This window comes from Crocuta crocuta, unplaced genomic scaffold, assembly GCF_008692635.1.
Source record: "Crocuta crocuta isolate KB4526 unplaced genomic scaffold, BGI_CrCroc_1.0 scaffold340, whole genome shotgun sequence".
NCBI classification, from domain to species: domain Eukaryota; kingdom Metazoa; phylum Chordata; class Mammalia; order Carnivora; family Hyaenidae; genus Crocuta; species Crocuta crocuta.
The window spans coordinates 4,785,803-4,798,179 of NW_027530642.1; the positions used below are offsets into that span (position 1 = coordinate 4,785,803).

A 12,377-nucleotide genomic window follows, 5' to 3' on the forward strand; every position below is an offset into this window, starting at 1 on the left:
GCTTTATGGGGATTATCTCACATAATCTTCGTAAAATCCCAGTCTGGTGAATGGCCCGGGCAGGGAAGTGGGCATCTGGATGGCCACCTGGGCGGTGTGATCGTCAAGCCCGCAGTCCTAACCGGGGGCCTCTCACTCCTTGCCGGGAGGGACCTCACTCCGCTGTCCCGTGTTGGGCGCAATGCTGGGAGAGAGTAGTGAGCCAGCAAGTGCCCCTGCCCTCCTGTGGACGGGAAGTTCCCGGGGCCTCCGCCGGGGCCTGGGGAAGTCGGGACTTGCCTGCCCGGCGTGCGGCCCTGCCTGGCACTTGCTCTAGCGTCCTCTTTGGTTCCCTTCCACTCTCTGAGCCTCAGTTTCTGTCTTTAAACCCGGGAGGGGCCTGGCAGACCGTCCAGTGGGGAGGGAAGGCCCTCCTGCCCTGATCTTGCCTATCCTTTGCGGTGTTTCCGGGGCTACGGAAGAGTCGCAGACCCTGAGCTGTGTGAGCCGAGCGTGAGACTTTGGTATCTCAGAGCCGGCGGGCATGGCCCCGGCGGCAGGCAGTGCGACTTTGCCACATCTGCAGTTGGAGCCCAGAACACTTATCTGGTCAGGCTCCGTCATCCCAGGAGCTCACCACTGCGGGCACTTTACCGTTTCTCTGCGTTTCCCCAACAAGGTCCCTGGGCCCCTGGCAGCAGCCTGCGGAAAGGGGTTACTGACAGCCTTTCACAGCAAAGAAAACCGTCAGGGAAGGTGATTTCTCCGTGGACACAGGAGTCAGGGCTGAAGCTCTTCGGACCACTCCATTCTTTACATTTGTTTCTAACTATACGAAGTCTGTGTTTTTAGATGACATAAATGCTGGGTTGCACATTAATGTATTTACGCAGTCCATTCCCATTGTAAGAAGGTCTGACTATAGATACAGCAAAATAGCCCTGGACTTCAGCTCAGACCCCCTTCCCCTCTCGAGAAGGAACCGCTCCTCTCTCTGTAATTCACAGATCTGTCCTGTGTATTCACGTGTGTATAAATGTTCATATAAAAATGTATGGTCTTGTTTGGTTCTTACATATGAATAATGGTATCGTGATCTGCAACTCGCCTTTTCTTTCAGCACCCCATGTCATTTCACGTCAACCTGTGTGGTCCCTGGTTCTTTCTAGTTGCCATGTGCATGCCACGCAGTAGATGCTACACAGCCTGTGTCGTTGATTCCTTCCTGGCCCGGCCGCATCCCGGGTCTGAATGGGGCACCCGAGGCCCACATCAGAATCAGCAGCCTCTGTTTTCCTGGGACTGTGCTAACCACATGAAGGTCGGCTAGAACGGGTTCAAGTTGCAGGGGTGCCTGGGCTTTAGCCGGCCTCCCTTCCAGGGACAGGGACACTCTGCCCAAGTCGCACAGACTTTGGAGGCAGACTGACAAGCATCCTGTTTCCACCACTTCCTAGGTGCGTGCCTTTGACCAAGGTATTTAACCTACTACGCCCGAACTTCCCCGACAGTAAAGCAGGGGACCTGATGATCAGGCACACTTTTAAGAGTCAGTAGGAGGATGTCCGCAGAGCCCTCGTTAAATGCTTTTAAAAATGCTTTCATGGGACCGTTATCTCCTCTTAATGGCCTCCCCGGTTCTCTCCGTTCCTTACCACCCTGGAAAGCGGTCGAAGGAACAGAAGGTTATGTTAAGATTAGTAAAAAAGAACCCTTCACAATAAAAGGAATTACGGTGGAAGCAACACTATGTCTGCTTGTCTCACGCTGTCCAGTTTCTGGAGGCCCTCGCTGCCCCTTCACAGCTGCCCTGGGGGTGGGCGCATTTACCCAAGGCTCCAGGGATGGGCTTGTGACCATGTCCAGGTCACTTGGCCATGAGGGGGTTCGAATTTGAATCCACATCCTGAGGTCCCCGCAGCGAGGTCCCTTTAGGAGCTGTGTGCCAGCTGGATTTACAGGAACCATTAGGGCCTGCATCTGGCAGCACTACAGACGCGACTGTCTCTGACATTGGTGCAGTCATCTGTCCAAGAAACATTTTTTTTTTTAATATTTTTATTTTATTTCTAGGAGAGAGAGAGACAGCGTGAGCAGGGGAGGGTCAGAGAGAGAAGGAGACACAGACTCCGAAACAGCCTCCAGGCTCTGAGCTGGCAGTCAGCACAGAGCCCGACGCAGGGCTCGAACCCACGAACCGCGAGATCATGACCTAAGCGAAAGTCGGACGCTTAACCAAGCCACCCAGGCGCCCCCCAAGAAACATTTCTTAAAGCCTTTTAAAAATGTGCCAGATGGCACGCCACAAGCTGGCGACACATAATTGAAGGGATGACAGGGCGCCTCACGTCTCTATGGCAGGTGTGGGCAAACTACGGCCTGGGGGCCAAATGCTCCGGTCTATAAACTAAGAATGGCTTTTGCTTTCTAAAGTGGTTGGAAAACAAAAGCTACTCTGTGACCTGTGAAAATTATGTGGCATGCACATTTGTGTCCATAAGTAAAGTTTTATTAGAACACAGCCATGCCCATGTGTTGACATGCCCTCCGTGGCTCTTTCGCACTCTGGCAACAGGGGAGTTGCCACGGTGAGGCCGCAAGTGTCTACTATCTGGCCCTGTGGGAAACGTGTGCGGACCCCTGCTGCCGGGCAGTCACTCTCCAGCCATTCATTCCACAGACCCAGACCAAATGTTACCATCGTAGTCATCTTCCAAGACTGTTGCTTTTTGTTCCTTTTAAAAATTTGTCCCCATCTGGGTATTTTGAGAACGATTTTAGCACTTCCTACTGTCCCTGTTCTAACAGTAGGCGATTTAGAGGAGCTGGTAGGAAACCACAAAGTTAGAAAGCAGCGGCCTCTAGCGGCTGACCTAAGCATTGTTTCCATGATTTGGTTATTATGGTTACACCTGAGAAAACCGTGTAGGTGGGAGTCTAAGTGTTGGGGGATTTTATTATTTTGAAGTATTTAGAATGTTCTGTAATTTGTTTCCTGCTTTTTACTTATGACAGTTCTAGCCGGGAGAGTACAACACTCTCTTCTAGTTAAAAGGGGGATTTAGTGGAGTTTAAAACAAGATGACTGAATGCCGTTACTGGACATTCTTCCCAGTGGAACCGAATTTTGTCTTGAAAAAGAACTTTGGCGAAAGACACTGATTACCATTCACACTATTTTAGTGTTAGGAAAACTTGCTGGCATCCTGACACATTTGTGTGGACAGTGATGATAGCGAGGCAGCCCCGTGGGCATCAGACACTTGAACTGTTGTCCCACCTAGCCTTAACCGGTTCTTGACCACTAAGTGAGAAACTTTCCCTCTCTGCCCTTCAATTAATCTCCTGCAAGTGAAGACGTTGGCCTCGGCAACCTCCTCAGAGCCCTCACACCTCATACAGACCCCAAGTACATATGGCCATTTGTAAAGGGTTGACAAAACTTTCCCACAGAACTTGGGTTTAAACAATTTGTTGGGTCACTCAGCTTGCAAGTGACAACACTGTCCACTGAACGTACGTGTTGCTTTAGAGCTTTTTGTGCTCTTGACCCCTGGCCCTACATATAACATTGTACGTATCACCGCCAAACTGGGTCATTTCTCTCCTTTTTGGTGACCGGGTACTTGGGGAAGTTCGGCTCTGCAGGGTGTTCTGTCACACATGAGTTCTACAAGCTGAACACCTTGCAGCCACTGAACTTTAGGAAGAAAGAGATGAGAAACTGGATTACACTGAAGTCTTAGACACAAATCTACACATTCCTTTTCGGTACGGTATTTGCTACTCTGCTTTAAAAAGAGGGATTCAGATCCAAGGCCAGAAAAAAAGGTTTTCATAAACTTTTATTTTTATATTCAAGAGAAAGCATATACACAATTGAATGTGGAAATAAATAACTAGAAATACTTTGGAAACTTCCATTTTCCCCTCAATTTTTTTTAAACTCATGAATCTTTTCATTTAAGAAATATGGCAAGTATAATACTAAGAGAAAAAAAAACCACCGTTTTGTACACAAACACGAAGCTGCCTCTGACTATTGGGTTTAGCTGGTTTGAATAATAACACCAAAAAAAGCACACAAGACACAAAAAGACTCTTCAACAGATTTACTCAAACAGCTTTGCTCGAGAAGAAAAAGGCACAGATTTAAGGGGATGACAATGATTATTAAGAATATAGTAAATGGGGGCTTGGCCAGAAAGTGACACTTTATGAACTGAGTCAGAAAAAAATGAACGAAAATGAACAAAATGAACTCTTCCCAATTATCTGCCTTCATTAAAACAAATTCTTAAATTAAATTGTATAAACATATGATATAAAGCTGGTACTCAGGAACTGTCCTTGTATATTTCCGTTATGTACAAATCTCTGTATACAACTTTAATGTTCCTTGTACATTTCCTATACACCAAAACGTGCCAGGGCCTCCAAAGCGCATGCCTTGCGTCCCTGTGGCACGCGCTGCGGCGGAGCAACCCGCATGGCTTTCCGCCAGCATACCTGGAGAGCAGGAAGGACCAGTCAAATGTAGTCATCTTCAACTGGCTCCCCATTGACATCACAGTAGTGGATAAAAATCGCCACTACTCGCTGAAACACGCCCTTCTTCATCTGACGCATCTCCGAGATTTCCTCTCCTATTGTCTCCATACAGATGTCGGCAGACAGCTGCCCTTTCCTTCGAGGAGCATAGATGGTGCCTTGGAAATTAGAAAGGAGAGGGGAGACACGTATGATTACCGGGATCACCTGCAAAGACACTGATGAAACCGGCCTATGAGATAGGCCTCTGCACTGTAATGCGATGGGATGGAAACACGTTCAGCTCCTGAAACGGCTCCGCGTCACAGACCTGCCACGTTTGGCGCCTAAAGCAGCGCGCACGATTAAAGGCCCAAGCTGACAACGCACCAGCCAGGGAAGTCACATATACATGCACGTGTAGTTTTCCAAATCTATTTCCTCATAAAATATTTTTTAAAAACTTCCTACAAATGGATATTCGAGTGTGCTAACACTCTGAGAAGAACTATAGTCAAAAGTTCCTTTCAGATAATGAGTATCAATGGAACAATTTGAAAATAATATAGTTGACAAACTCTTTATAAAGAGTAAGAAAATTATACACATTTAGGCAATAAAAATACCTAGCTAGAAAAGTCTGTCTCAAGGACTCCTGCCCACCAACCTTTCTATATCCCGAATAAGTCAGCTGATTACTATACAAATTTAGAGCTGCTGTTTGCGGGGGGATAACTGAACAGTAACAAAAAGCAAATAAAAACATTTGTATGGGAAGCAATTACAGGCTACGCTGCTTTGAACGCAAACGAAACAGGAAGTTTCTAACAGCAGGATATACTCAAACCAGAGGGCACGAGTCAGGTCAGGTCATAATTACTTTCTTCATCGTCTTCAAAATCATATCTGGCGAAGCTGTTGGGCTCTGCTGCCCGCAGTGATCTCAACCAAGGGAAGTCGGAGATCATGGAATACGGAGCTCCATCCACAACCCCTGGAACGGGAGGAGAGGTTAACAGCGCTGCGGCCGGGGCAGTAAGGGCAGGCCCGACACTGTAGTGCTCTGCAAGCACAGTGTGAAGCCTGCTGTTGTCCGTGCTGGGTACAAAAGCGCTGGATCGGGAAGGGTCTGTTCTAATTCTGGACCCACCTAGAATTAGATCTAGGTCATGTGATCTTGGTCGCCCTTTGCTTCCATTAAGCCTCGGTTCCTCCTCCTCTTTATATAAAATGAAGAGGTTGAGACAGGTGCCCTAAAGTCACTTTAACTTCAAACTATAGAGCAAGTTTCAATTTTCTTTTACTTTTTGTGTTTCAACACTGCTTCTGACTATCTGGGGGACGGCAAAGACTCACAGAGGGAGAGCTAGATTTATCTGGTCCCTGCTACCCGCAGATAGTCACAACACCCATCATCTTGACAAAGTGTAAGGCTCCCACTCCTCTCTTCCTTAAGACCTGTCTCTCCATCCAGTTAGTTAACTAGCTAGTTAATTTAGCTTCCCAACCATTTGTCAGTGCTCACCTTCTAAAGTATAGATTTCTCTGCCCCATGGGTACTTGGGGTATTTCTTTAAATCATCCTCACTTCGTGTGGCTTCAGGGAAGAATTCATACTTAATGAGCTCTCTGGAGGCAACAAAAAAAAAAATTAAAGATTACAAAACTGGAAATGATGTTGGGGTGTGGGGTAGAAAGGACTGTCACCTAGATTCTAGTGAACATCTCAAACAAAGTACTAAATAGCTAACAGAAGCAGAAGCCTAGAGGATACACATCTAGTCAGTTCAAAGTTAGTTTCTTCACTACCTTCAAAATCCTATCGGGGAAAGAGAGAAAACCACTCTCTAATCAAATGTCTTGTGTGTATAAGATGCTTAATAAAACATTTATATAACAAATGCATAAAAAGTCTAATTTTCTGATGATAAAAAGTATCACAGTTTTAAGATCTTTAATTTCATCTCTTTTCCACGCCCAAAGGCTACAGGAATGAAGTCAAATGTATATGTATAGTCTTTCCCTGCAATTTTTCTCTAAGTTCAGAAATAAAGGTACCCACAGGTATGCAGGCCTTTCAATTTTAAGTCCCCATTTCCCTCAGTTTTTTACAGGTTACATTTCATAGGTTTCAGTGCCTGAAAAGCCCAGACAGGTATTGTTTACAGTAAAGAACACTTAGGATGTGTTCTGGGAACCCCTGCACCAGGCAAGGAGTGAAAAGGTCTTTGGGGCCACAGATTACTTACTGATTGATGTTTGCTATGGTATCCATCCAGCTGCGGATGCGCACTTTGTTCCGGACGTTGGGAGGGTTACTGAACTCGTGGATAATACAGATGTGATATGGGTAGGGGCCGCTAAAGAGCTTCTGCTCCAAGGTCAGTGTGTCCACCTGGGGAAGAAACCACAGAGAGGGCTTTGGACAAAGGAAGTGAATGTCTTGGAAATCCATCTCCTTAGAGCATGCACAGTCTTTCTCTGGGACCTCAGTTTTCAAATCTTTGGCAGATGTGAAAACCAAATAGTAACGTTCAGTCTTGAGCACAGCCGGCCAGGCTGGGATGGGGCTCAGGAAAATCCTTCTACCTAGCAAGCTCCCCACTTTCCATCTCATTGTTGCATCAATGTGAATGCTCACTGAAGCAAGGAGCCCAGATGCAGGTAAGTGATTCCAGGAACCCACTTGGGAGTACATCCTGCACAGGTTTAAGTACTGGCTGAGTCACAGGACTGCGAATGTGCGGTGTTCCATACTCTATTCAAACAATTATACGCAACAGAGCATCTGTCTGTGGAGATGAATCTTTTGTTGGCCAGGCCAACTTTATTTTGGCACCACACCAAGCACAGAGTCTTACATATGTTTGCACCTTTTATCTCCCTCAGTTTTACTGAGAAGTAACTGTGTAAGAGTAAGGCACATGGCAGGACAGTCTGATTTACCTAGACTGTGAAATGCCACCATAACAGGTTCAACTAACATCCGTCTTCTCATAGAGATACAACAAAAAAAGGAAAAAATTAATGATGATAGCAACTGTCAAAGGATTCCTTACTATATGCAGCTGTTCTAACACTTTACAGCTATTAATGTCACTGTCACAGTAAGTGTTGGTTTTTATTCTAATTTTATAGCTGAAGAAACTAAGGCAAAGAGGCTAAGTAATCCGCTCCCTGTCAGTGAATGAGAGTTTGAATCAGGCGGTCTGAATCCAGAGTTTGTGTTCTTAACGGTCAACTTTCAAGAAGTATAAAAACTTGAACAACTGCTGTCATCCTAGAGCTTGCTAAGAACCCACAAAAATCCAGCAGAGAAGTATTCATGAGGAAGACGGGCAAGGGAGTCCAGCTTGGTTAACAGAACTGTGTAGACTCTAAAGGATCATTAACTACAGCAAACGAGCAAATGAGTGAATTCCAAGTCCAAAAAGGTAGAAGATTTAAAAAAAAAATCACTGCAATATCTCTCAGAAAAGAGAACGCGTTACCTGCTGCATTGGGCGGAGGTATATGATGCGGTTTCTCTCGGGAGGCATCCGTAAGATCTGGTCCAGGACCTGATCCATATTCAGTTTCTTGCACTGTGCGTAGTCAAATCGATTTACAATTGGTGCATTTTCTACTTTTAAATGTTTCAGTACCCTGCACCTGGTAGCTACAAAACGGAAACACTCTGGTAAGTTCCAGGAATACTTTATACAAGATACTAAAGCAGCGTCCAGCCCACTGGAATGATCTCTGGAAGAACGGGTCAATTTATATTAGCAAATAACACTGCAGACATGAACACCTTTAACACGGGTCAAGTACTGTCATAAAGTACAACTAACAGTTATCAAAGTAATTTGAAAATGTGAATCTGCCCTGTTGAAAAGAAGGCGGTCACACGCATGATGAAGGTACTTTTTCCTATCTAAGATTTACTTAGGAGCCACGTTCCAGACAATGACTTGCCTAACTATATGGATTGTTTAGAAAATATTTACTGAGAAGAATGAATGGTAATTGTTAAAATATATAATTTTTAGGGTAAAGTTCAAATAAGCCTAGAATAATTTACATATATTCTTTCAAATTCTCCCACAGGAAATGAGCAGAGTGGATTTCAATTCCTACCGTAAGTATAAAAAGAAAACCTTAAAAGACCTAAAAATATTTGGATATTTTGGTCTGAAACTGTACAGTTCAATGTGGTAGCCAGTAGCCACCTGCAGCTTTTAAAATTTCTATTAACTAAAATGCATTAAAATTAACAATTTAGTTCCTCAGGCATGAGCCACAATTCAAATGTGTCAATAGGCACATGGGGCCAGTGGTGACCATATCGAATGGTGCAGATACAGAACATTTCTATCAATGCAGAGAGTTTTATTAAAAACGCTGGCCTGAAGGACACCTGGGTGGCTCAGTCAGTTAAGCGTCCGACTTTGGCTCAGGTCATGATCTTGTGGTCTCTGAGTTCCAGCCCCACAAAGGGCTCTGTTCTGACAGCTGGGAGCCTGGCACCTACTTCGGATTCTGCGTCTCCCTCTCTCTCTGCCCCTCCCCTGCTCCTGCTGTCTCTGTCTCTCTCTCTCAAAAATAAATGAACATTAAAAAAAAAATGTTTTTAATGCTGGCCTGAAAAGATGATTAAATATTCTCCCTGTTTAACATGTAAAAGGTAGGATTATAGGGGAAAATAACTGCTATATAATAAATGCATTTAACTGCAACAGTACACTTAACATCAGAAAAATATCCCCTTCCTTTATTTTTAACCTCATAGTTCATTCTGATCCAGTTTTTACTATGGATATCAACTCAGTCCAATTCAAGAAAGAATCAGATGGAAGATACGATAAAACCATAATCAAGTTGATATGCCTCACCTCTCTAAGGTATCATATTTCATAAAGATACTTGCACAACTATATCTTTGACCCAAATGTCCTCACCTCCATTAGCAACCTAGCTCTGTAACCAACTTAGTGTTGGAGGGCTAAGCAAGTCTCTGCCTTTCTGGCCCGTTTTCTCCTTCTGTGACCTGGCAGGAGGAAGGGCAAGCAGGGCAGAGCACAGGAAAGGAGGAGAAGAGGGAGGACAAGATGGCAATATGGGTTTCAATGTACATCTTTAGAGACATGCAGGCGAGAATGAATCATCAGAGCCAAGTGCAGAGGTGAAAACCAGTCAGATTCTCCAAGAGGTGAACGGAGAAACGAATAAGAATTTGAAAAGCAGCAGAGCCCGAAGGTTGAGAGGTAGATTCCCAGACCTCGCGGGGAATGGGGTGGGGAAGCACTGGTCGGGCTGCCCTGCGGTTGTGACCTCTGAGCTTCTGAAGTGCCCCTACTGTGTTTTACAAGGTAAGTCCAATAGTAGACAGTTATTTCGTACACAGTTTAAAACTTCATTGGCCGGAATGGAGTCAAGTACCACCCCTTAAGGGTCTGGAGTTTTCTAGAATTCAGAAGAGAGGTAATGTTTACATCTTAGTTTTAGCTCTTCTTTCTGGGTTTCTCTTACAAACTGGCAAGGATTACCTTGCTTTGCTTATTACTAGTAACATAAAAGTGCAAAAAAAAAAAAAAAAAAAAAAAAAAAAAAGAAAAGAAAAGGAAGCCCCTGATACTGCAATATTCAGAATACAAATTAACATCTGGTAAACTTTTACTCAGAGGTCAGACCCTCTACTATGTGTATGTGCACATACACACAGACACACACGTGTACACACGTATCATTGCACTTAATCCTCACAAATATGTATTTATAGGGTAAGCATAATCATGTGCACTTTATGGACTGAAAAAAATGAACACAATATGTAACTTGTCCAAGTGAAGAAACATGTCGTATCTTCATAATTCTACATGGATAGGTATCAAAAATATAATTTAGAGTGAAAATGGGAAAATGGACACACTATATATCTGAAACGATAAAAGCTCACACTAAATTAACACCCTGTTATTTGTCCAGAAGTAAATACGGTACATAACTAAAGATGGACTGGGAGCACACGGATTAACCGCACAAGCGGAGACGGCGGGGGCTGGCCAGCCTGGCAACGCGCGACAGCGGGACTCAGAAGAAAAGTGGAGCCTGGACTGAGAAAATTATGCCAGGAACGGAGCTGACGATCGACCACATCAATCAAACTAAAGCCATTAAGCACCTCAGGCCCAGCCGCCACTGCCCACAAAACACGAACACGAAAGCTGTCCGACGTCACAGAGCTTGGCAAATGGTAGGCACAGGATTCAGGCTGAGAGCTACTGGACTCTGAAGCCCATACATGTTGTTAATCTACTCTGTGAGATCAAGTAGCAAGGATCATTCGGAGGAAAGCAGACAGGGCATTTTAAAAGATGAAGTCTCCGCCCACGGTCCCTCACTAAACTATGGAGTAACTGAGAATTACAGAACACAGAAAGAATGTGAAATAACCCACCCTAATGATTCCTTTGAAAAAATACAGAAATGTTACTGTAGTTACATTTATGCGTTCTTAATTCTTTAGACTCGTTCTTGATGCTCTTGTATGACCCAGGCCTACATACATACCATGGATGAACATCATCTTGGGGCAGTCTTTCAGCACTAGATCTGTGACTCCACAGTTGGTCATAGTGACTCCAACAAGATTTTTAGATTTTAATACAAGGACCTACAAGGAGAAAAAATTTAAATGATGTCTCTTCCTGCAGATATTTTTTTAAAGCTTAAATGTTTTCACTGGCAGCTATTACCAATGTCTTCTCTTTTAGGGCAAAAGAATAATTATATATATAAAGCTAGACACTTGAGTCATTATTCAGGAACTTGGCCGGACTTAAAGTTAAGCAAGGGTTTTTTCCTTCACCTGCACGTGGTCATCCTCAATCACAGGGTCGCTGGTACTGGTGGACTTATCTGCTGTCCGTTTCCGCTTCATGGCGTGACGGGGCTTTGTTTTGGCCACCTCTAGAAAAGGCAAGAGGAAAACCCAAACTTCAGCTTTAGCTTTCTTTCCTTCAAGAGAAGACACTCAATTGCATATGTATAAACTCTGTAAGGCAACTCTCAAATCTAGGTCTTGGTTCCCAATAGAATATAATCAGATTATATCCCAAAAGAACAGAACTGCTATTTCCAACTAACTATTCCAAAACAAATCACTCTCCATTACCTCAGACTTCTTGACATCATATAGAATATCCCTTTTCATACCTCAGCCGTATCAACAATCTAACATTCCTGTCTTTAGCCACTCAACCCATTCTAAATACTCGCGGTGAATTAAACTCCCCACTTCCTTGCTAAACCACTTTACGTTACTAACTACTGCTTAGTAAATATGTTTCAAGGCCTGATACCTGTCCTTAATTTCATCCCATTGCACGTCCTGGTCATCTGCCATTGCCAATGCATCTGAAGCCAAAATCATTCTAGTTCCTTCTGCCCAGAACATCTTTTCCTGACCTCACTTTTTGAAATTCTACCCATTCCTGAAAGGTCTAGCTCAAGTACCACCTGATCTAAACAATCACCCTGGGTCCCCAAACCTTATAAATGGTTCTGTAATCCCCTGCACACTTGTTTCACAAACTAAAGATGGCTTGCAAGCAACAACATTCCTTATTTCACATTTGTGTCAACATCAGCCACTAGCAGTGATCTATATTGAAAATTTACTGAATGAACTGAACTCAACATTCACTGAAATGAATGCATTACAGATACATAAATGGAATAGTAACAACGGCAAATATTTACTGAGCACTTACTGTGTGTCAGGAACTTTTCTTAGGGTTTTACTTATATTCACTAATTTAATCGTAAAACAGGCCTCTGAGAGAGGTTATTCTCCCTGTTTCACAAATGAGAAAACAGAGACATGG

The 12,377-nt window shown here is 44.0% G+C and overlaps 1 protein-coding gene across 5 annotated transcripts in view; it reads right to left on the bottom strand.

Annotated features, from left to right (window-relative positions):
- Window positions 1-4,076: 4,076 nt before the first annotated feature.
- FBXO38 (F-box protein 38) overlaps window positions 4,077-12,377 on the bottom strand; it is a 56,298-nt gene continuing 47,997 nt past the window's right edge. For all 5 annotated transcript variants that reach the window (XM_077769045.1, XM_077769041.1, XM_077769040.1 and 2 more), the window contains 7 exons: window positions 11,360-11,460; window positions 11,062-11,164; window positions 8,001-8,167; window positions 6,759-6,904; window positions 6,035-6,138; window positions 5,390-5,503; window positions 4,077-4,688 (listed from right to left, as the gene is read on the bottom strand). In XM_077769045.1, coding sequence (XP_077625171.1) covers window positions 4,510-4,688; window positions 5,390-5,503; window positions 6,035-6,138; window positions 6,759-6,904; window positions 8,001-8,167; window positions 11,062-11,164; window positions 11,360-11,460 — 914 coding nt within the window. In that variant the 3' untranslated portion in view covers window positions 4,077-4,509. The remainder of the gene's footprint in view (window positions 4,689-5,389; window positions 5,504-6,034; window positions 6,139-6,758; window positions 6,905-8,000; window positions 8,168-11,061; window positions 11,165-11,359; window positions 11,461-12,377) is intronic.